A 25,898-nucleotide genomic window follows, 5' to 3' on the forward strand; every position below is an offset into this window, starting at 1 on the left:
TGTTTTTTTTTTGATCAACCACATTTTCTCAAGTGACTGAAATTGCGATTGTACTGAGAGAAATGAATCTTGTACAATTTCCATGAAAAATTCCCTCCAGTATTTAGAGTTTTTGTTTTTAATGAATTGCTTTGTTTGTTTGCTTTTCATTCTCCTCCTGCAGCTGGGCTGCTATCACAGTGATCCAATTTGTTGGCTGCTATTATAGGTAGCTCTGTTATTTGTTTTAAGTGTTTTATACTTTTATTAGAAAATTCAAGCAAGCAGAACAACTGCAAACCAGTTCTAAAACCACTTCACATCAAAATTCAAGCAGTAATCGAGCAACCAAGCAGACACAGCAACTTCTTTGCTCAATTTACTGGAATCACATAACACCGAAGTGAAACCTCACTGCTGAAAATATTGCTACATAATGTTTATTTCACAGTTACACACAGAAAGTACTGTATCTACAGCTGCATGACACATTATTCATGAACAAATTCTTCCTCTTTTACATGCACACAAAATATGCTGTGAAATTACTTCTGCACGTCTTTTCAAAAGCTTAAAACATTTCCAGTGCTACACTAGTTCACCTGTTTCATCATTCAAATTAAAGCCAGCAGCTTTAGCTTGTGTGGAAGACGACAATCATTTTCTGCAGGAGCCGCGATTTCTGCTCCAAAACACATTAATATTTGTCATAATTGAGTTTTATTCGACAGATTTTGCACCCCTCTCTCTACGCCTCAAATAATAAAGGCACAAAACTGAAAAAAAATCATAATTTGAATCAAATTATAGCAACAATTAAGACAACAGCAACAAAGTTTACATCAGTCCACTCATTAAAAACATTGTAACGCAGAAAAGGACAATATTTTTCCAACAGGTCATCATAAGACAAGTTTTCACACAATTAATATTATACTTTATAGTTTCATAACACAAAACCCATACCTTATTATGGGATATGTTCACATGGCGTGGGAATGTGATTTCATATGTAGTTCATACACAACACAGCGAGTGAGAGTTTATTGCCACTTTCTCAAACTTTTCCTCTTGAGGTCCAGCTTTTTTTATGAACGTGAGGATGAAAAGACGGACAAAAAATATACAGCATTTGGTCAAAACTTGTCAAATTTGACAAATATTTGTGAAAGTAAACAGTCCGCGGGAAAGAAATCTTTATAAATTAGACAAAGTAATATATGTGCACACAAAAACTTGCAGTGTCCAGGCATCCTGGAAATTATAAATCAGAAACCTGATTTTTTATAGTATATTTTCTTTGTTTTTTACAAAACATTATGTGTACATTTATAATAAAACCACACAGATTTAATGTGCCACTTTCCCAAGTAAGAAAATATAACAATGTTGTACTTTAAACAATATGTTGTTTTGGTGGTCCATGTAAAGCCAGAAAACAACATTCTCATGATATGTTAAATTACTTGTTCACAGCAGAGTATTTCATATTTTGCACACGTCCACAAAATTTGACATTTATAGGAGAATGCCAAATACTGAGATTATTTTTGCAATGAACACTTATACAAATTGCATAATCCTTTGAATAAATACCGAAGAATTCCAAACTTGATCTTGCACACATAGAACGCACGTTTATTTTGTGTTTTTAATATACATGCAAGTGTGTTATGTGAGCTGACTATCCTCCATACTAATCTGCGAAAGAAATGACATTGAATATCAAGTTTTATTGGAACGCTACGCATGTTATGATTGGATTTATTCACAGCTGGTTGGTCGGGTCACTCCGCTAATCACCGCCATGACTCACTTTGGTGTCTGGTAAAAATGCAAAGACTTAGCGTCGTACCTTTTCGTAACCTCATACATCTGGCAGACAGAAACACGTTTCACCAGTTAAGGTGAACATGCACACTTCCTTGTCTTGATATTTCTCAGAGGGATTGCACCATTTCCTTCAGTGTCAGGGGTTTAATTTTAGAGTCAATTGTTCACCTCAATTTAAATCTGAAGCTTACGGCGGTTCACATTTCAGCTGGGAAAACAGATTGACTTACAGAGAAACCCCAGGGCTAACTCTGAGCATCAGACAAAAAACACACAACCCAATTAATAATTTAGAAATCTGTGACATCCTTGGGAATACACCACGGATTCTGCGGAACAGTCTCCTGTAAAACACAGCGCGCGGCTGAGGGCCTCAAACTTCATGTCTCCAATTTTCCCGAGCTTGCCTGTTACAATTGATACAATTGATTTATTGTTTTTGTACTTTTATTATTGTCATTCTGTTCAACACTTTGTATGAACCTATGCTGCTTTTCCAGTTGTTGAATTTTACAATACAAACTGTGTGCTGTCTTGTGATCAAAGTTACCCCATGGGCACTTTTGCATTGTTTTATTTCTATAACCAATGCTATTATTATTATTATTGTTGTTATATTATGTGCACTCCAAATTGCAGAATTCTAATCAATAACATTAAAGGAATACTTCACCGATTTGCATTTAGCTTTGAATGACAAGAAAAGGGATAGTATTTTTAAAAAATTGTGCTTCCTAACCTCAGTTTCCCCTGAGTCAAGAAATATCTTCGTTCTTTTTTTTTGTTAAATGCCCACCAGTGACACTTGATTCGAGCCTTGGTCCGAGGCTTGAAACTGCAACGCTAATTCTGCACTTTTTAGACCCACTCATAGGGGGAGGGGACCTATTCTCTAATGTAAACAGTGTCCGCCATCTTTGCTAACAGTTATGCTAACAGGACAGTGCAACAGTGTCACTGGTGGGCATGTAACAAAGAAAAGAATGATGATATTTCTCACCTCAGGGGAAACTGAGGTTCTAAGCACAATTTTTTCAAAAATACTACCCCTATTCTAGTCATACAAAGCTAAATGCAAATCAGTGAAGTATTCCTTTGACTATATATTAGACACAGCACAGCTATTACTACAGCACACGCAGTACTTTACACTGGAGTTACTGGCGTCTTCTACTTCCTGCGTTGCTACCTAACATCTTAGAAAACATCTGAATCAGAGATATGACTGTCATCAGCCCTTGACATGTCTGCTTTAACAAGGTATGCTGGAGTCGTATAGAATCGCCACGTGACATCAATTTTTTTTGTAGAGAGAAAATCTGTGACAGTAGTTGCGAAAAAAAACATTCAGTGAATGCATTTAGGTCAACATTTAGGTTTTTCCCAGTCCAACCTTATGCTTTGTTGTTATCACCCAGAAACTTACTTCATCCCTCTGCGGAGCATCTGATTGGCTGCGATGAGCATGACGCTGATGATGAACGCGATGGCGAAGGCACAAATCAGGCTTTTGCGCACACATGTGTGTTTTTCCTGCTGTGTTGGACTTGCTGTGGAGAAGAAGAGAGTGTCATGACAAGAGTTTAACAAAAAAAAAAAACACACATGACACATGAGTGAGACATACTGTCAATGTCCACGTGGGACTCTGGGCTGTTCAGGTGGCTCTCCTCGGTTATAATGATGTTCTCGATGTCTTTCATGGTGAGGTGGTCTCGGAAAGTGTCGTACAGCAGCCTCTTCAGCTCGTCCACAGTCAGTTTCTGCATGTCACACTTGGGAGAACAAGAAAATACCACAAATCCATCTAATTAGCGCAGGAACTCATCCGTCTCGATGTCCCTCAGTGACGCACACAAGCTGCAGGTCAGCACTAAGTATCTGTTGCTCCTGGTCATGAGGGCATTAGGGAGTGTGAGTACTCGGAAGGCTTTCCCGTCAAAACAACACTCATTTCCATTAAAATCAGACAGAGAAATGCACTGTTACTTAACGCAACGTTGTGCAATACATTAAAACACTGCATGTAATGCAACTAATGAGATCCTTCATTATGTCAGCGAGTTATATTGTAATGATAATAATAATAATGATGCCAGAAATGTTGTTTGAATTCATCAGCATTTAATATATTATTATTATTATTATTATTACAATTTACTTGAAATAGAGATATATATGGAAGAGTATCAGGGCCACATGGACACGTCTTTTATTTTTTGAAAGAAAAATAAAACAGAATTCTGACTTTAATCTCAGAGACTTTTCACAAACATACACAACTTTGCTGTTGTGTATGTTTCTGCAACGCTGTCAATCAAAAACAGGTTCCTCCAATCATCATGCAGAAGCCCGGGCGTCTGCGCCCACCCACTGCTCCATTGACTCCCAGAGAAGCTGAGCGTCCGTGGAAGTGACGTTTTTGCTGCATTTGTCCAATCACCGTTGAGCTCACCACAGTAAAATGAAATACAATTCTGTGCCGTCCCATAGAGAACAGTTGAAGCTTTAAGTGGTTTATAATGCGGAGGCTGCTACAGGAATACGAAAATCACGTAAGATGATCCGTCATCCGTGATAAACAGCTGATTCTGAACCAACTAGTGACAACGTTCTAATCACTTTTAGTTTAGTTTGAGGGAAAAGCCTCAAGAAAATTTAGACAGTAAGAAAAAACTGGAAGAAACACTAATAAGAGAGAAGGTAAAGAGTTAAGTGATGATGACAACACATACCTTCCAAAACACTGAATCAAAGTCTGCACCATGGAACTTATCAGGCATCCCAGCAGAGGAGAGTTTAGGACCAAGCAACGTGACAAATTCTTCAAAGCCGACCTGACCGTCGCCTGATTGGAGAGACAAGAATACAACATGTTACAACACTGCTCATGTGCTGGACTGTATGAACGAAGCACCGTCTTCAGAGAGTGAGGGGGAGAAACGCACCGTCCATGTCAAGTCTTTGGATGATAACCTCCAGCTCCACCTCGTTGGGCATGTAGCCCAGTGAACGCATGGCCGTCCCCAGCTCCTGCTTTGAGATAAAGCCGTTCCCATCTCGGTCGAATACTTTGAAAGCCTCGCGTATCTCTGTTGGAACAAGGACAGCGATGAAGAACAACAACCACTTTCAACAGTCGACAACGTGGGCTGAATTCTCTACTTTTATTGTACGTGACAAATAAACCTGAAACACATTGATTAAAGATGTTTGATTTAATAAATCTGTTCAGAGAATTGTTCTTTTTCTTAGCTGCACTAAGAGAAGTCCTGAAAGAGTAATTCTTTGGAAAACTCTAATGATATTTTGCCTTGTTTTACCATTTCCTTTTAAAAGACCAAACGGAATAATTGATTTTGTGTGTCTGCAAAATAAGTCAGTATAAATGTTATGAACCCTCTGTATAACCAAAATGATTTATTTTGACAAAATCCCAGCACCTGCTGTGCTGCAGTAAAAACATGACTGAAAATAAGAAGTGAACAATTGACTCTTCTGCGTTTGTTCACTATTCCACACGTACAATAAACAGCCAGAGACTTCAAAACCCTGTCACTGTGAATCACCGTGAAGACACGTAGAGGTCTATCTATCTATCTATCTATCTATCTATCTATCTATCTATCTATCTATCTATCTATCTATCTATCTACCTGTTTGCTTAAAACTAGCTAAAAGAAGACATTGCTACTTCAGGATCAATACCTGTCACCATGGCCACAACATACTGTAAGTGTTTGTGACAGATGGCTGTGAACGGATTCATATCATGTGTTCATAATTAACTACACATTCTGGTAAATAATCCATAAACATAGCCATGGTATTCTGTTTGAAGTGCTAAAATGAGCCGTCGTGCATCAAAAGGCAAGAATTCGCTGGTGCTTTTTTGATGTACTGTGGCTTGCTCCAGTATACATTTGGTCGCGTGTTGTACAAAACGTTAGATCAAACACGCGTTAGTATCATTTATACGTCGCCATAAACGCGACACAAAATCAATAAATAAGCAGTGGTGACAAGTGTTGAGAAGACATGTTAATTAATTGAAACTGGATTGAACAGAAAACCACCCACTGCCTCCCCCGTGTTGTTGACAGACACATCTCTACTTTCAGTTTTATTGCATACTAAAACTAAAGTAAAAACCCCAAAACATCAAATGCATTGACAGCATGTAAACGTACTAAGCGCTTCCACAATGGAGGGAATACTAATTTGCATGCAATCCCACAAGTGGACATGTGCCGTCCATCAATCTCCTGCACATGGAGTTAACAAGTCATTGTGACCACAAGCTGCCGAGGTTCACGTGGCGTGACCACGTCTGAGCCGTACCTCGACATATCGGAGACAACATATTTGTTTAAATTGCCACTAGCGGCTCTGTTTTTGAGGTTTTTTTTTTATCTTCCTTCAGCGACAATGTCAACGTCCTGACCTTGGGTGCCCTTGACAAGTAATGAATTTCACTGAGACAGCTGAGAAGTGGTCGGACTACTGATTATTTCTCACCACAAAGAGTGAATACTCAAGTGCAATGTACAGCAGGGACACAACTCAAGGAAGTTAATCATTTGTGTCATATATGATTTGTTGCCGGGCTTTAAAAATGTATGATTTGAATTGAGTTTTTTTTTTTATCAGCAAATAGTTTTTTTTTAATATTTATGCTCCATAAATGAAACTGTTAATTTCTTATGTATCCATATTTTGACGTGCATGAGGCATGTGGTGCAGTTCACATTGCACATGACATAGAAACATGAACACATGAAAGACAATTTGTCATATTATTCCACAACACCACAAAAATCATGTAAGAGTGAGGTTTTAGTGGCTTCTGAAAACAGGAAGTCCTTCAGAGAACGAAGAAATAACCTTGCACTGCTGTGAGGGTGCAAACACTCAGTTATTTCATGTCAGTGAACCCATTCAGTGAAAGTCTCAGCACAATAGTTTCAAAATAACAATAAAACAAGCTCACCCTTTCTGATGTAGCAGCAAAGAACCATGGTCTGTATGACCGGGGAGACGTTTTCCTGTTATTTCTGATTGCAATTTAAGAACATTCCCTTACAAATTGACTAAATTAATACATTTAAGTACATATTCAGTTATTGGTCAAGTCACTGAACACAGTGTTAAAATCACTGTAACTGTGGAATAAAACACGCTGACACGCTGGCCCTTTAAGGATGAGGTAATGGCACTGACCGTTACTCTGAGTCATTGGTGAGTCAACAATGACAAATATGCTGCATTAGTTGGTTTATGTGTTGATATCACAGCAATAACATGTAACAATGTGCTTTTTAAAAGCGAGCTGTAAAAATATTACACAATATTATATTCTACTTTCTTTCACTTACATCTGATGTAATGATTGACATCAAAACCTAATTATTTTTTTAAAGATTTGAACCCTTTAAATGGCATTTTTTTGTGGTGAAGTTTTTCATGAAAAACCGCCCCAAGAAAATGTGAATTATTTTCAATATACTACATGTTGCTGCTAACACTCGTGACAGTGCCATCTAATGGAAATAGCCGAAATATGGCGAACATGGCCAAAAAACAACAAGTGAAAATTATCAATTCCAAAGCAAAATCCCAGATTGACTCCCAGATATAATAAATGCATACTATTATGCATTAGTAAAATAGAAGCGAGATCAAATATTGCAGTTTCAATTTAAACACAGGTTTGTACACAGTGTATTTTAGCCTGACTGTAGGGGCTGAGCTGGATCTTGCCAAAATTCATGCAATTCAAGAAAAATTAAGAATGAGAAGTGTGTAAAATACGCACAACAGTCCCTAAACATCAAAAATCTATACTGCATTTGTACGTACAGTATATGTGAGGACAGAGGCAGCATTGAGGGCTTTTGCTGGGTTAACTGAGGACGTTATATACATCGTGAAGTCCAAACTACAAGCAAAGGTCAATTTATGTAAAAACAAAACCCCTCAAAGTCTGCAGTCATTAATAAAGCACACAAAACCCCCATACAATACGTGTGATTTACTGCGGCTACATGCACTGTCAGATACAAATCTGCCGGTGACACGACTGTTTATTGAATCCCGCTTTATGGATGGTGCAAATAAGTTGTGAGTGTCCCTACTTTGTCCAAACAAATAAATAATGTCATTTTTTTTTGTTTCTGATATGACTTCACCTCCTGGCAACAGGTGACACATCATGTTGAACAGGGTACGAGTAGCATTTTATTTTTGTGGAACAAGAACATTTGGGCTTTGTTTGTCACTTCATATCACGCTTACTGTACTAGACTAGACTATATACACTCTTAGAATGTTGACAAGCTCGGTCCCCTGAGTAAATTGCGTTTAACAGCACTTGGAGTTCATTGAAACTAAAATGATAGTACTAATTCATTCAATTTTGCCATGCAGGGACAAAATGAAATATTGACTGATAATTTCATGGCAGGTTAGAACAACAGCTGCCAAAATCTTTTCCTTGAGAGGACTATTGATGTTTATCTTTCCTTCAATGTGAAACTGTTTGTCACTTGACCTACACTTAAGGTGTTACCTTTGTCCTTCACTAAGTATTACCTCATCCTCATCGTCCCCTGTGGGGCTGAGATTTACACTGGGGAGCCCGAAAACAATTTGTAATGCTGATATCAAAGACTTTTAATGAAAGTGATTTATGGCGGCGGTTGGTGGAGTTAAATATGGCCATGAAAAGTGTCCATGACGAAGGACTCATGCCAAGAGGATCTCTGCTGCTTCCTGGCAAAGTTTCAGCAGCAGTTCTCTTGTCCAATAACAAGGGAAATCCCCAAATAATGGCTTTGTAATGAGGAAATGTGTGTAAAAGACGAGTGTGGGACACCTTTACACCCAGACATTCGGGATTTAATTGATTCATTTTTACCAAGTCAATTGATAACAGACTGTTGGCCAGGAAGCTGTTGCCCTTTGGCTTCTACATTAGAGATGTTCCAATACCATTTTTTCCCTTCCGATACCGATTCCGATACTTGTGCTGTGGGTATCGGCTGTTACAGAGTACCGATACCGGTACCAGTGTGTTAAAAAAATATATATCATACTACGCCTGCATGACTGTGATATGATTATCATTGGTGGTAAGGTTTGGCTCAGGTTAAACCCTCTGTAAAACATGAACAAATACAGCAAATGGACACCATTTATTTTTACCAGTGATATGTTATTTGGTTTTTCAGCTTGTACGTTTGGTATCGGATCGGTGCATGGACTCCAGTACTCGCCATTACCAATGCCCACATTTTCGACAGTATCGGAGGCATTTCCGATACTGGTATCGGAATCGGAACAACTCTAATCTACAAATACTGAATAATCACCAACAAGTGAGATTAGCCTCACATCAGTGTTGCCTTTCTTTGGACTGGTATTTGTTGAGAGAAGTCATATTCTCATCATTTCTGTGTAATGTTGTGAGGTCCAACCCAACGTTCCTTCAACGAGGAACCAAACAAATTTATCCTTGAAGAAAGAAATAAAGAAAGACAGAAAGATAGACAGACACCCACCATGCATCCCCGCTGTGATTGTCAGACAGTTAACTGCCAAACCACCCTTCATGCCCCTTCATGGCGTTAAAAACAGCAGGAGGTTGATGAAGAAGAGGAACTTCTTTTAAGAGAGCGACCACAGAGTTTGTGAACCCTGCTCCTACAATAGTGACCACAACTCTTTATTTGGCATTTTAAACTCTGGTGATCACTTTTAAACTCCATCTACTGCAGGGGTGTCAAACATACTGCCCGTGGGCCAGAACCGGCCCACTAGAGGGTCCAATCCGGCCCACAGGGAGATGTCAAATACTATATTTTTCAGTCCCAGAAATGTTTTGTGTTCTTCGTATATTTACTGTGATCTTGCACACGTGCAAATGGTAAACCATAGGCATGATAGTCTTGAAATTGCACTTATTTTTCTCTAGACATTTCAGGACATTTCATAAGATATAAAATGACCTTGAGTGTTTGAAAGGCGCAAATAAAATGCATCATTATTATTATTAGTATCTAATCCAGATTAACGTATGAATCACATTCAGACACTGAATATCGATTTACACTGGACTTGTCAAACAGGATATTTTTTACTGTGACATTAAATACATACATCCTTCTTTTTCCCCTCTTAAACAAAACACAGTGCCCTTAAACTACTAAAAATGCTCAGATATTTTAAGAATTTAAGAACCGGTACTCTTTTCCCAGTGAAAATGCTGCTTATTTGAGAAATCACAGAAGTATAGACTCTGTTTGGTTTTCCTCCCAGATTCTTTTCTCAGGTGATTCCATCCCTCATGACGTGATCACATCCTTTGTGTTTGAAAATGAAAGTGAAAACTGAAATTAAAAAAAGTCTTTTGTACAGAACAAAATAATGTGTATTAACAAATAAGTATTTGCCGGCAATAGGACAATGAGAACATAACTGAGGCATATAAGGCAATTATATTTAAACATTTACACATGAATATTTATAGGCTTTGGATGACTGTAGACACCGTGAAGCCTCTTTATGATCTTAAGGCATTAAAAAATAAAAAAAAGCTAATTATATTTCTGGCTCAAATAAATACAGAGTTATTACAAGGACAAACAAAATAAAATACAGTTATTGTAGTGGAGATTGTAGTCGGGTAAAGATACGACTACATTAGCATTGGAACGCTTTGTTTATGCAAACTATTCACATTAATGTGTGTTTAGTTGCATGTGTATGAATGTGGGATGTGTCAGTGGTCAAAGTGTTGGGAAAATTATAAGACAAACCATTATTCATCAACACTTTTACACGTCTTGCATTTTTTGTGGACTCTCATAGAACCTATTCTTACCCTTACACTTACCCTAACCATAAAACCAGGTCTTGACCCCCCAAAAAACCCTTTAGAAGTGAGGACCAGCCAAAATGTCCTTTATGAGTTTGGTCATCACAAAGCCACAAATACACACACACACACTCAGCACCCCTTACCTTAACCATCACAATAAAATGCCTTACACTTACCTAAACTTAATTCTAGCCGTACAACCAAGTCTAATTCCTCATAAAGCCTGTTAAGGATGTGTGGCGCAGACAAAATGTCCTCATAGAGATAGGTTTGTTTAACAAATGGTCCACACAGCCTACTAAAGACATGTACACACATGCACACACACACACACACACACACACACACACACACACACACACACCCTACAGCACATACAGCCCTACAGCACATACAGCCTCTGCGCGCAGTTCCCCGGAGGCTGAGCTAAAATTATGTGACATGATCTTTTAAAGAAACTATAAAGAAACATCACTTGTTCTATGCATTTTCAACTCAAACACCTTATTTACTCTAAGAACAGATTTGACTGTAGCTGATCTCATTTGTTGGATTTCGTGGCGTGATTGCTGCCGACGTTGTTGTTCAGTTGTCTTTATTTGATGTGTTGTCTGGCTTTACATTATTCAGCTGCATCCTCTCGATCCATCAGAGGAGCAGCATCTCTGCCTGCCAGCTCTCATAGGGTAAAATAATGGTTTGCATAAAAACACATAAACAAACTGAGTACAATGCTGTTTGCGGCAACTGTTTTCTGTTGTGAGTGCGATCACTTCCCCAATGAAACAGAAACATGGCTGTGTGAGATTATGTACACTTTGTAAGTAGAATAGCGAGCACAGTATGAGGTGCTTCATAGATTTGAATATTCATCCGCACTGGATTTATCAGCTAACATCTGCGCTGTGCTTCCCAAATCTGACTGTGGATAAATAAAACATGACGTGGGAGAGACAGAGAGAGAGAAGGCGCCGTGTCATAATTAAAATGTTCTCATAGCGTTAAACAGTGTAACAATGTTGAGTGAATCTCACCGGACACCTAAAACATTAATGATCAAACATTTGTCTTTAACCAAAGCGGAGGGCACATTCAAAACAACAAAAACAAAGATAAAGCAGCTTTAAGTGTCTTGTGTGTCTTTTTTGTTCTTGCTGCTGTTGCTGTGAACCAGGGGTCTCAAATATGCGGCCCATGGGCCACATGCAGCCCCCCAGTCAACGTCCTCTGGCCCTACCCTTATTTATTTTAAATTATGATGAAAACTGGCCCAAACTGACCAACAATTTTATAATAATGATAATACATTAGGTAATATTTATCACATTAAAATATAAATGCAACATTTAATTATATATATGTACACACACATACATGTGTATGTATATACACATGTATGTGTGTGTACATATATATAAGCTTTAATTACAAATGTTCTGTTTTTTTTTGTCTGTTTTTGTTATTTATTGATTCATTTTGCTTTATTTTGTTTTGAACTACTGTGCAAGACGAATTATCGCGTTATAATTTTAATTTCTAATCACTAAACAATTCATTTTTTACAAACTGTCTCATACACTTTCATACTATATTAATACCCATTATCTGCACACACTGAATTGCACCAATGTGACTCATTCGCTATTTTGTGCCGAGAGCATCTCCAATCACAGCAAATCTGGCCTGACAACTATTATTACAGATATGTTTGTGACTGGTTTATTTACAGTCATTGATCCCTGACAGCTGCGAGCTTTTAAAAGTTTAAACCTTGTTTAAAAGTGAAAAGATGGGAAAGACGGTGGTTTCCTCGGGAATATCTTGCTGGCCGTGATCCACCGCTCACATCCTCTGTAAAGGGACACAGCAGCGAGCGCTGCAAACTCGCAGAAAGTAGAACTGGCAGGACGACAAGACTCTTCCGTCATAAAACACGAGACTTGTCTGCGTCGACATGTTTGCAATTAAAGCATCTGCCAGTTTACTGTAGGTCACAGGTTGTGCGTTCAATTTTTTTTTTTTTACCTTTTTTAAATTTGATGTTTGACCTTTGAATAAAATTAAAGTGTCAAAGCTCAGCACTGACACTCTGACTCTTGAATAAATCACAATTTGCATCTATTACCTCTTGCATATCTTTCGTCAGACAGTATTTACTGTATAATTATTAAAGGCAGTGGAGAAATGTCACTGTCCATTAGTCAAAATATCACGTTATTCATCTCACAAAATAGTCAGGGCAACTGTTTCATACACAGGCTGACGAGACACATGAATGCTTAATGGAGGTATTGGCATGAATAATGTGGAGATAATCAACAGTCTGGACAGCTGAAGCCGTGGAAGTGTGGATGTTATTTGTGAGGAATAGATCAGAGACAAACTAAATATCTTATAGCCAAAGTTAAAGCTGAAGTTAAACTGTTGTGAAATGAGTTCCCGCAATGTTGATTACGCCTATCGGCAGTGTTTTGATTTGGTGTTGCACACAGTGGACACTGCATTTTACATCACAACTGGTGGAAGCAAGGCAGAAGCGCAAAACAAGACAACTTCATACAGTGGGACTTAAGATGAAGACACCAAGAAGCAAATACAAAATGTTTTAACAGTCTATTCTATTCCTACACATAATCCTGGACACTCAACTCTAGCTTCTCATTATTAAATGAACGTGTGATCATGTGATATAAGAAATGAGTGCTCTGCAAACACAACGTAAAAAGGAAATCAAGTGCTCCCTAAACTACATTTCTGCTTGTTTTTTCACAAACTGCTGCTGTTCCTGCAAAATGCAGCTCCATGTTTCCTGTACCAATTGTGTATACACAAAAATCTTGTAATGTTTTGTACAGCAGAAGGAGACGCTTTTTTCGGCTATACAGTTCTAGATCGGCTCAGCTCGGCTCAGCACGACTCTGCTCAGTGTGGTATCAGGCTTGTTGTTTTCCATGACTATGGTGCCTCCTCAACGTGGACGGAGTCGTCATAACACGGCTGCACGAAGCTGTCGCAACATGGTTTTACATGCGACACAGTTCGGCATTGTCCGGTTTGATTCTTGTGTCGGACGTCACACTCATGACTCTTCCAGTGATGACACTCTCTGACCAATCAGTGGCCGACAGTCTTTTTGACGTCACATTTTAGTATTGGCTCCGCTCGACTGGAACCTCACCAGAGCAGGTACTAAAAAAGTACCAGGTACCAGTGTAGTTACAGCATATCCAGTGTACTGAAACAAACTGGACATGCACACGTTCTTGAAGACAAACAATTGTTTTTTTTTATAGCTGTAAGGATTTGAATTCATATCAGAGGTTGTGAAAACTGCACGACACAAGGGCTAAAGGAGCCTTTCCACTGACCCTGCAGACTTCAAGCAACCATCTGTTCAAAAGCATCCACTGTAAGGAGAGCCATAAAAAACTGAGAGGACTTTCATACAACTCCCCATAGTTCAGCCAGTAAATATGAAATCATCAGGTGATTAAACTCCCCCAACGACTGTAAACACCTCGCTAATTATACCAGGAGGTTTTAGCACCAGCAACACATTTTATTGTATTTGAATATAATCACATTTATTGTAAGCACTTATAGAGCTGTATACATAAACCATATGTAAAAAGTGGACATAATTGTCCATATGATGCCAACCTGGTAGTAAAAATGTGTTGAATAGCCACCAGGGGGTGACTCCACTCAGTTTGAATGAAATTCTATAGGAAAATATTTGTAATTTTCACTGGATTTATGACGTCAGACATTTTTTTTATAGAATAAAGATCAACAGCTGATGTTTGATAGGAATTAAATTGCCATGTATTATTGAAAAAGGATCTAGTGGCCATTTTGGACTTCAACTAAGTCAACAAAGTCACTGATTAAACAACAAAGGATCATGTTCATGGACTTATGTAGCATTTCTAGCATGTAAAACAGCAGCTGCAAACGTTTTCTTATTGTATTTTATTATATATTACAAACTACAGAGCTACTGGAAGACTTTGCCTCTTGCTTTAGGAGATCACTGTGTTTTGACTTACACACATGTAGTCCACACAAGTGGACCACTAATCTACTTATTACCTTGAAGAATTCATGTATTGTCCATTGTGTGACCTCGACTGTCTTCTTTTTTTTTGTCCAGGGTAAAATGTCCCTTTGTCCTTGTGTGTGACGTGTTTGTCAGTGTTGACTTGAACACAGCGGCCTGCATCTACTGTAACAACGTCGCAGAGGGGACGTTTGCCTCGACTTAATTGCATAACTCACTTTAAATAATTTAAATTATTAACATACTACTGTTGCAGCACTGTATTATTTATGGGCTGTGTTTTGGAAAAGCATCGGAATGAGTTCTGTCATTTTGGTTATGTGTATTAATCTTGCTGTGAGTTATCAGCAGGCATATTTATTATGGCGATGGAATGACATTAATCCGACAGAAAGTCACTCTCTACCTTTGTCAAAATGGTCAAAGAAACCATTATTTCCCCCCCCTCTCTTTCTCTCTCTCTCTTGTGTTATTCTGTAGCCACTGTTCAATAAAGTATGTAAAAAAGGTTAACTTATCATTAGTTAATGATTAACTAGTAGTGGAAATAGTTGCAATGCAATCAACTTTGATGAATCTTTAGTTAATCATTAACTTAGGATTAGTTAACTTTATTTGGATACTGTAAAGTGGCACCAATCTATTTCACGGATGATTTTGTCACCTAAAATCATAAATGTAATTAGAAAAGAGTAATTATACATGAGCCGAGCAATCAGGGGAAACTTCTGTCCCACAGTAATTAAATATTTGGTGCATGAATCAATATTTATAGGTTGATTTTCAGGCCTCGGCGAGAAAAAGGGGGAGCAGTTTTTGAGTCAGTCCCACTGGGCTGCAGCACCGTTTCGCAGACACACTGTATTCACTTGAAACAGCACTGCAGCTCCCACACCGAGGTGTTAAGGTGGAGCAGCAGCAACAGTGTAAAAGGCACAGGAACAGCATGTGGGAGGCAAAACAGACCGAGCTGAGAGCACTGTCCATCCTGTTTTTACTGCACAGGTGTCAGGCCATGGAAGTGTAGCAGCATTATGTGCTCAGTGAGTCTCCCCTGGATAAACACACTCGCGGTTGAATGCTCGATCACACAATGATGTGAATACTTAATGCGGCTCAATTAGTCAATGAGAGTTTGACTTCTTCATTAGCCCGAAAAGCTGCATCATCAACACCCACCGAACGACCGACTGACTGCGACAAAGCTCTTTCTGCAACTCAACGACACACCGTGTCATCTTCTTTTAGTGTCCGTTTATTTTCCACATAGCCAACATTTTAATTAAATCGATTCCACTTTCAATGTCAAACACGGGGCTCAAAGCAAGGGCAGGCAGCCACTTGTGGGCCCAGGCCACCTATACAGATAAAAGGCAAATGGAATTCCCCTCTTATAGGAGATAGCAAATCTGATCAGAGTTATCTCTTCATTGTAGTCTGCCTGCATGGCTTTGTTCCCAATCACTGCCAGCTGTGCTTTCCTCAGTGTGAGCAATGTGAGTTTGTGAGGAGGAAGAGCTCCAGTCTCTACAGCTACGCACCACATTTATAACAGCACGGTTGCTTTTTAACACTCTCATGAATCTTTTATGTGGTTTAAGTACAACACTGTGGCGAAGAGACGGCCGTTTGTATGAATTTATAACAAGACGCCGTTCGACGCTAGACGTGAAGCAATCGCTTTGTTTTATTAATAACGTTTTAGCTTTTTTTGAGGTTGAGGCGATGGATTTTAAATGTAACTTATGAATGATATGATATGTTCAACATAGACTATATCACACAACTCTGTGGCATAGAGTGTGACATATAGAGAACTTGGGCAGTGCAGTGGAATGTATGTTTTTGAAAAAAGGGTGATAGTTATTTGAGGATTATGTGAAATGTATGTTTAAAAAAAAAAAGATTATCTGATAGTATTGTTGTGTCCTGGGGATAAAAAACAAACAAAAACACAAGCAGCACTAATAAATAGAAAGACAAATTCCATGTGAGGGAATTTACATGGCCAATATCGATACTGATACCGATATCACAACCTTGAGTATCAACCGATACCAACATCAGTCAGATGCTGTCATTTCATATTCTTTTAAACTACAAAGCTGTTAATAATGCAAATGCTTTTACCACCAGGTCATATCAAGATGTAACTTTACAAATAACAAATATTCTACTCCCGTAAAAGAAAATGACTCAGTTAAAATGTTGTTTGTTGACATTTTTGTCTAATCGAAGTGATGGATTAAGGGGTCTTTGGATTATATTAGATTTTAGATTTTCCTTTGTAAGACATACAATCCGGTGATTTTGACCAATATCCTGATACTGTGTATTATCATGATAATAATATAATAAAGGCTCCTCCCCGTTCAACAGTGACCATAACGCACATGCATGTGGACACGTGACCATGATGTAAAACACCTGCACTAATGGATCAGTCACTCTAGTCAGAGGATCCAGTTTAGGATCTGGAAGCAACCTCACCATCCTGCGCAGTATCAGGATCAGGACCAGGATCTGTCCAAGGTCCTGAACTGCTTCACCACCACCACCACCACCACCACCACACTGACGTTGCATTCATTCAACTTAAGATCACACACAAACACGACCATGACTCACCTTCCACCTCGTCTTCAGGCAGGTGAACAGGGGTCCGGTAGGTGAGGACATCTGGAATAGTGCAAAGTCCCTTGTACATGAACCTGGTGGTCACAGCACGCACTGGCATTTCTGCGAGGGGAAACCAACAGCTGTGTCGCGATCTTCATATAGTCCAGCTCTCCAGAGTTTCTCACACAAAGACCCTTTCACTGTCCTTGATATGTTTATATGTATATATATCTATATATGTGTGTGTGGATTTGTACAGAAGCAAATCCGCCACTCTGTAAACTTCAACCCTGCTCGATGGGGTTTTGGATTATTCTCTGGATAATGCGAGGGAAAAAAGCTGCGTGTCTGATCTCAGAGGGAAAACCTGTGGCTGTTCACTGGAGACAAGGCATGCAGCAAACAAGCGTGACACCAAAAATGACATGCAAAACTTTTATAGTTTGCATCCTGACGCGAAGTCTCGAGATGTAAAAGCCCTCAAATGTCCGCTCACAACAAGAATAATAGTAATAAAAAAAAACCTTGATCCAAACAGACGCACTTCCTTTATTCTACCCGCACACACCTCCTCCTGCATCTCAGCATGTGTGGAGAAGACAGGTCTATAAAAACCCAAAGAGAAAATGTGCAATAAATCGATGTTTCTTTTCTGTTTCCTATGATCACGCGTGTTCTTCTTCTTCTTCTTCTTATGTCCCCGTGTTTTTCCCCGTTCTTAGAAAAATAAACACACGAACGAAAGAAAAATAATAAAATAAATAAAAAATAAATGGAAAAAAAAGCAAGCGCAAGACGAGCTGATTTTTATCCAGAAGACGAGGAGTATTTTCCTGGAGAGCAGCTTCAAGGGAATCCTGAGTGGGAGTGGGTGTCCCCTTCCTCGTCTGAGACACAGACACGCTGCACGAGGCAGCAATTCTCTCTCGCTCGCTCTCCCTCTCTCCCTCTCTCTCTCTGTCTCTCCCTCTCACACACACACGCACACAGACACACACACACACACACCGAAAAATATGCATTTTCATTTCCTCTGATTGTGGAACACTGACAGCATCATGGCTCGTTTAATGGATCAGAAAAGTGAATCTGTATCAACAAGTGAGGCTCAATTAAGTTCTGTTACTTATTTATTAGTATGATGATTATTGAAGTTTTTTTTTTTTGCATTTCATTACTCTTAGAATTTAAATCAAGCCTCAGGCTGTTTTCAGATTTAATAACATACAGTATTTCCAAGCGTTAAATAGCAGCGTTTCATGGGCAAACAAACAAACAAGAACTCAGTGAATATAAAATGAAATGTGATGCATTTATTCATCAGTGTCCATCCCAACATTTTCCAGCAAGATCAAAAGATATCTTGGGGGAAATAGACACATAATTGGATTATTTATGCCAGCATAATCATCTTAAGCAGTCTCTTCAGATAAATTCCCCAACTTTTCTTCAACTATCTTAAAATAAATACGAATAAAATCACTCTTTAATCACAGACTGTGCGGACATTATCAATAAAACAGACCTTTGTTTTCCAAAAACTAAGCGTGTAAATATTCTGGAGAAATGACAAGTGACACTTGACAAGTTTGTCAATAACTTTTGAAATGTCAGTCAATTCTCTGAATACACCACTGGTGGAGTTTATCAATATGGATAATAACCTTGATTGCTCAGAGTACGTGGACAGCTGCGTCCAACTCAAACCCTCCTTTTCTCGCTCTCCTGACAGATCAGGTGACTCTCCCCCCCTTTAATTCCATGTAGGCCACAGATATAGTGGTTGACATGAAACGTTTATGTACATTATGGGGATAAATCTCACTCTGATCATGACAGAGATCCCTTCTCCACAAAAAGACACACACAACACCTTGTTTTCCTTCCGTTCCCCCAAAATCAGTCGCACGACTCTCCTGACGCTGCAACGTGATCACTGTTTACCGCGACGCAGCCAAACCAAACAAACGCAGCAGAAACACAAACATGCCATCGTCTCCCAAAAGATGCCCCGGCATCTTGTGTGAAAAAAAATAATAAAGGCCCCTTGCTTGTGTCTTTGCACCCTGGTTCATGTCAGATAAGATGATGTGATGTGAGCGAGGAGAGCTGCATGTGGTTCTGTGAGCTGGTTCTTCAAGGGTTTCTGGGACTGACAGGTCTATTCCCCCCTGGATCTGAAGGAATTGTCTCTTTCTGCTGCACCTGAGCCTCCTGCTGGCTCTGTGCTCACACACACACACACACACAGTTCTTAATCCCCCCCCAGAAAACCCTCCTCCAAAACAGAGGCTTTGTTCTTCCTCCTCTCCACATCATTGCAATACAGTGGCTCAGACATAAAGTCATTTTCTTTAGAAAGAATAACACACATATCCAGTAATTGTATTGCATCCTGTGTTGCAATATAGGCCTACAGTAAATTATATTAGCATTTGTCGCAGTGGTGTTCTATGAATAAATGTGCTTTGGATTCAAATGAACGCAGAGCTTTCATTAAACATGTAATCACTCAAGAGATCATTAACACGCCATCTTAAATTCACATTACATTGAAGTGCACAGTCAAACACGATGTAAAACATAAAATGTATACAGACAAGTCATTTTCACACAGGGACAAAAATTATTCTCTGGAGAAGGAAGAATCCGAGTCACTTTCAAAGTCCTCAAACGCAAACCAGCTCATATTTTATGATGAGACGGGAGACGTATGAGTCACCTGCAATTTGCAAGCGTGTGACCGTGCACCGGCAAACTATAAGTGGACAGCTAATACTGCAACTGCTTTCCAGCATTCAGAATAAGCAGGGATCACAGAGAGTTCCTTATCATTACAGAAATGAATGAATACCTTTGAGACAGGCTGAGGGTTTGTCCACAGACCTGAAAACATCACAAAACCACGGCTGCTGACGTCCAGGAGGTCAAGGTGGAAACGCTCTGTGCCTGACGTCACAGACATCATTAACTCCAAGGACAGGCGACGACGACATTCCGTCATGTCCACAGGACAAACGAGACATACAGTAGGTAAAGCTGAGCACCACAATGTTGTTTCATGTCTGTATTTATATCGCACATTTCTAGTCTTACGCTACACTACGCTACACGATTGTGTCCGACTGCAGACACAGTCGTCAGGAGCAACGTGGGGTGATGATGCGTCTTGCCCAAAGACACATTGGCATGTAGACTAGCAGAGTAGACTGGGGATCAAACCCACAACCTTCAAGATAGCTACCACTGATCCAGATTGTCTCTTTTCTGTGCCTACGTTGAGAGTGACTCTTCAGACTTCAGGCTTAGACAGGAAGTAAAGCACTACGTACACAGTTCTATGAATTATTAGGTGCTCACTCACTCATCTTCCACCGCTTTATCCACATGAGGGTAACTGGTGCCAATCCCAGCTGAGGTAGGGGCGAAACGGTAAATTTATATAGCACTTTTCTAGTCTTGACAAACACTCAAAGCTGCTTTACAAGACATTCTTCTCGCATTTTCTATCTCTTTCATACATATGTGAGACGCATGAAGACTAGCGGAGCCGGGAATCAAACCCACAACCTTTGAGTTGAATGAAAGATGATTCGCTTTACCACTGAGCTACTGTCGAAAGGTACGGTACACCCCTGGATAGGTCGCCAGTCCGTTATTAGGTGCTTGTGCTTTCAATACGACAGAAACGTCACCTCTAGATTCTTGTCACTGTCAGTTGGTGTTGGTGACGAGCAGCGGAGCACGATGTTGGAGCTTCTGGTCGTGAGACGACCAAACATCCTGAGCTGAGGTGATGCTTGTGTGGAGGAGTGGTGATGAAATGACAGCAGACTGTCAGGAGAGAGAGAGAGAGAGATAGCATTTTAAAATTTGACAGATTTACTGCTGTGATGAAATGAGAAAGAGCACGGATCGGTGGGGGATGGTTGGGTTTGAGCTTGTTGCTCAGTTTTATAGATTGGTTGAGTTGAGTCAGTTTAAGTTCAAGTTTGATTTATTTCCAACACAAAGAAGAACAAATGTTGACTTCACAAGCAGACGCACAAATCAAATGGTTTCTTCTCATGTTTGAAACGCAGTGAGAAGAAGTTAAAGACGTATTTAATCCCACCCCTGCTCCATGAAACGTGAAGGTATTCATCAACACGGCTGCCTGTTGACATCGTTCTACAACATTTCACCACATAATTCGTACTCATATATACATACATACACATACACACGTATACACACATTAGAAAATGTTTTCTAAGGGGAAAAATGAAGGGAAAAACATCCACATCCAATGAAATATCACTGAAGACAGAATAGGGACTAACCGATGATCCGTCCAGGGTGTGAGCCCGACTTTCGCCCGGTGTCATCTGAGATTGGCACAGCACCCCCGTGTGACCCTCATGTGGAGCATAAAGTGGTAGAAGACGGATGGATACCAGAAAAGCAGAGAAAGAGAGCTTTGTGCCCGTTTACTTGTCATTACGGTCGCCCTCGGGACTTCCACAGAACAACCGTCCAATCACAGTACCGTAATTCCTAATTGGTTGAAAAACCGCTGCCAGATATTGAAAGTGAACGTTATCTTGGGAAAAGGGGCAGAAGAACTCACTCAGTGAACATTTATGTCACCGACAGATGTCACTGAATCCCACACACTGTACCTTTAAGCTTTTCTTGGGCTTAGAAAATGTCGGGACTCCATCGTCATCCATGTTTCCATGGTAGCAGTCAGTGATATGTGATACTGTGCCAGTAAATACTGACCAGTTAAAAATTATAATTTATATTGTAATTAGTTAGTTTTATTTCACAGTTTTGTGGAGCGAGTAATGAGAAGTGAGGGTTTTTAAAGACCACAGTAAAGTGTTGGAAATAAACAGTTTTCCTTCTCCAATTTCAGATTGATGAGTTGGTAAAAGTCTCACCACAGCAGCTGTTTGTTTTTGTATGAGTAAAAGATGGAGGGCCGCTTTGGTTTTTGGATTATTTTCTACAAACAGTCAAATTCTGTGACTGTTTGTGTACTTTTACCCAGCGTTCACACGCTGCTGTACTTTATTTACTGTATTTCGCACACGTTTTGAAGTGTCGCTGAGGAAATGTCAAACCAGCCCCTCGTGAATGAAATTCCTGTTTATCTTCAGGAAACACAGGTCATCTTTGAACTAACAGCATTTTCCCAACACGGCAAATACAATCTCTAAAACTAACAGTGCAGAAAGAAGTTTCCAGAAAAAAAAAAAACAATCTCATCAGTGCCATCACATCACAAAACAGCTTTCCACCAAAGATTCATTGGGGATTTTGTAATTGACTATACAAGGCTGCTACACAGACAGCCTTTATGTGATCAGAATGGAAACGGCTCCACAATGTGTACAAAGAAGATTATACTTAGTTTTGTGTGATATAGCGGCTACACTTTATCAGGGGGTTTGTGAAAGACTTGGCTGAAAAAAAAACTGCTTTAAATAATCTCTGCGCCGCACTCGTGTCCAAGCAATCAGTCACTGGTAAATTCAAATCGAAAAAGTGGAAAAAGAGGAAAAACTGAAGGGATTCCAGAAAGATCCCTTATTGATCCCCGTGGATAGAGACACTATTGGACAAAAATGACGTTAAAATGTGATTATATAAAGTATATACATATGTTTATATAGTAACATAGCAAAGACATATGATACGTATGGTCCAATAGTAATACAATATCCAGAAAAGTATGGACATTATAAAATAAATGTACATTTAACAATAACAACACGGTGGTGTTCATCAATAATGAAGTATTATTGATCACGTATACCATAGAAAGGTGTACGCACTATCACAGATCAATACATTTCTTTTTGCAGATGTCGGAAAACAGAAAAAAAAGAATATCTCAACAGGGTGAAATGACGACACCTTGAGGTTTTTTTTCCTCATCATTATTGTATTATGCAAAAGCGACTCCTGTTGCGGTGATGCCGATTCTCTTAAATTGGATGAGAAAATTGGATTCTGGCAGTTTTTCCTTCACCTGGTGAAGACGAGCCGACACCAGATGATGCACGGTTTTCAACGACACAGTCAATCAGCTGTGAGAGCTACGTGTTGTCTGTTTAAATTTTTTTTTCATCACAATAAGACGAGACCTGACATGCAAACATGTTAATATACCTGTTTTAAGTGTTAATAGTTCATATTTATGTATTACAATTAGACTAATAAGTAGTAATTAAAATGGTGTGCTATTATTAACACGCGTTAAGTCTGACTTATGTTAATAAACATTATATGTAGGGTCACAAGCTACATAAAATGTTGTTAGTAGGTACTTACAAAGCTGCTATAAGAAATAATAGTAAACAGTATTGGTTCAATTGCTGCTTTAATGACAGGTAAAATACTGTGTAATACAGCTTTGGTGTGTTTTATGTTTGTCAAATGCTGTGCTGGTTTATGGATTAGAGTGATGCGACTGACAGTTGGTCTTATTACATTAACAGTGACTTGCTATCATACATACATACATACAGTACATACATGACCACCTAAATAAACAGCATTAATCAAAATCTATTCTGTAATGGTTCATACACCAAAATGATATATTTTTTAATGCTAAAACATAATACATACATTATCGTTATCCGTGCATTTTCAAAGTGACGTGTTTACAAAAAACAACAGAAAAAAATTGTAAAGCGTGTGATTATTTCTTGATTACGGTGTCAAATTATAGTTATTTACTTGCAGTTTTAGTGGTTGAATGTTATGCTTGATTAAATCCTGACTTCTCAGAGAAGAAGCCCAGTGAGCCGACTCAAATGTGGGCATACAAAGCTGAATTCAGTTTGTTATTTTCCAAATAATACACAAGATTTCTAAAATAGTCATGTTTTCTCATTTTTATGACAGGTGGTCCAATAAAGTTGTTAAGCACTGTATATGCATCTTATGAGTGGCTTATTATTGTTAATTACAGCGTTACTACAAGAGTGTGGTGTAGAGGCATCTACAGGCAGAAAAAAGGAGATGTGATTACTTGTTTCACCACAATAAAGTGGGTTATTAAAGTGTCAGTAGAGCTGTCACATCACTTAATCTCTGCTGCTGCCGTTTCTCTGGACGGACGTCGTCACGCTCTCTATTAAAACCCTCCTTAGGTCACCTTTATCGCCTCGCAGCAGAGAGACCCTTCAGTGTCCTACAAAACACCGTGATTAAGAGATTATGGCTTTTTATGGGTATGAGATTTATTAAATGAGGAAAGAAAGGAAAAATGACCCCGACGCGTTTGAATTTCGAGCTGTTCCCGTGACGTTGTTGTGCTATCGTTTTTCACCATCGAGCTCTCAGAGCTCCAGGTGTAATTGGCAATTAGAGACGGGCGAACATCACGGGCCTGTAATGCACGGTGATTCATGAATATTTGATAGCAAAATCTTTTACCCGCATTCAAATGCACCACGAGTGCCTGGCTCTGCCTCGGACAACGAACTAATACTAATTTGTCAGTTCAGTTGGTACGTGAATCCCCGGGGGTCACAAGGTAGAGGCCTCTTGGAGGAGGGCCGGTTTAGGGTTTACAGGATGTCACCATCCTGTAAAACACAGGGCTCAATTAAAATTAAGGGGAAACCATTCAGGTTCTGGAATGTTTTATTCATTTCTTGGCACTCAGCAGAGCCGGGGAAAAAGTCCTCGCACCAGACTGCGACGTCTTAAAAAAGAAAACAAACTCATCACTTCGTGTTAAGACACAACCAGACGACTGTCTGCGCCGTCGCTGTATCCTTCTCCCTGTGTCAGCGGAGCGTGATGGATCCCTTAAATTACCTGTTGCCATGGCAGATGGCACTCATTGTCTTTAACAGTAATTGCAATAATTATCTGGCATCGTGACGAAAACATTAATCTCGAGGCTCCGCGGCCAGTAAGTGATGGAATTCATCGTCTCGCAGCCAAATGAGGGCCAAGGAGAAAAAAAAGAAAGAAAGAGCACCATAAGACATAAAAGTTAGAGCTAATTGAATTTTCAAATCACCATGTATTCAAGTGATGTATTAAAATATAATGACTTAATATCTTTGACCGCCTGAGGATTGTCTGGGGACCAACGAGGTGTGGCACAGGAATCTGAATAGCTGTTCCTGGTTTTCTAAAATATGGAGGATTATGATTATGATTATGATTATGGTCATATTGACAGCAAAACAACATGAAAAAAACAGTAACAGGGAAAACACAGCAATACAGAAACGTATTGGTTCTATTGGTTGAAACAAGGAGGAAAAAAGCATATCTATAAAAGGGAAGAGAATGGAGGAGAATGAAAATTAATCATGTGCTTGATATGCGAGATGAATAAATACATCTGATTTTGGAAGGTCTACATCTATTTTGGGCTACAAATGAAGTCAAATTGTGGAGCCATATGTCTGATAAATGTTAAAAAGTTTCATGAAATAGTGTCTACATAATGTCAACTACTATATGAGAAGATGCCAGTTTTCCAAGTCTCCTGGCTCAACAAAAAATATTTAA

The 25,898-nt window shown here is 39.2% G+C and overlaps 1 protein-coding gene across 2 annotated transcripts; it reads right to left on the reverse strand.

Annotated features, from left to right (window-relative positions):
- Positions 1 to 403: 403 nt before the first annotated feature.
- On the reverse strand, positions 404 to 18,261 carry cabp7b (calcium binding protein 7b). 2 transcript variants are annotated; one of them, XM_044012290.1, is made up of 6 exons: positions 17,379 to 18,261; positions 4,761 to 4,904; positions 4,548 to 4,660; positions 3,440 to 3,587; positions 3,239 to 3,362; positions 404 to 2,219 (listed from the first exon to the last, which is right to left on the reverse strand). In XM_044012290.1, the coding sequence occupies exons 1-6, from the start codon at positions 17,485 to 17,487 to the stop codon at positions 2,186 to 2,188; spliced, it is 672 nt and encodes a 223-aa protein (XP_043868225.1). In that variant the 5' UTR covers positions 17,488 to 18,261; the 3' UTR covers positions 404 to 2,185. The 2 variants fall into 2 exon arrangements, with proteins under 2 accessions (XP_043868225.1, XP_043868226.1); XM_044012291.1 differs by lacking the exon at positions 404 to 2,219 and having other exon boundaries at positions 2,865 to 3,362.
- Positions 18,262 to 25,898: the final 7,637 nt, after the last annotated feature.

This window comes from Solea senegalensis, linkage group LG21 (genome assembly GCF_019176455.1).
Source record: "Solea senegalensis isolate Sse05_10M linkage group LG21, IFAPA_SoseM_1, whole genome shotgun sequence".
NCBI lineage: Eukaryota > Metazoa > Chordata > Actinopteri > Pleuronectiformes > Soleidae > Solea > Solea senegalensis.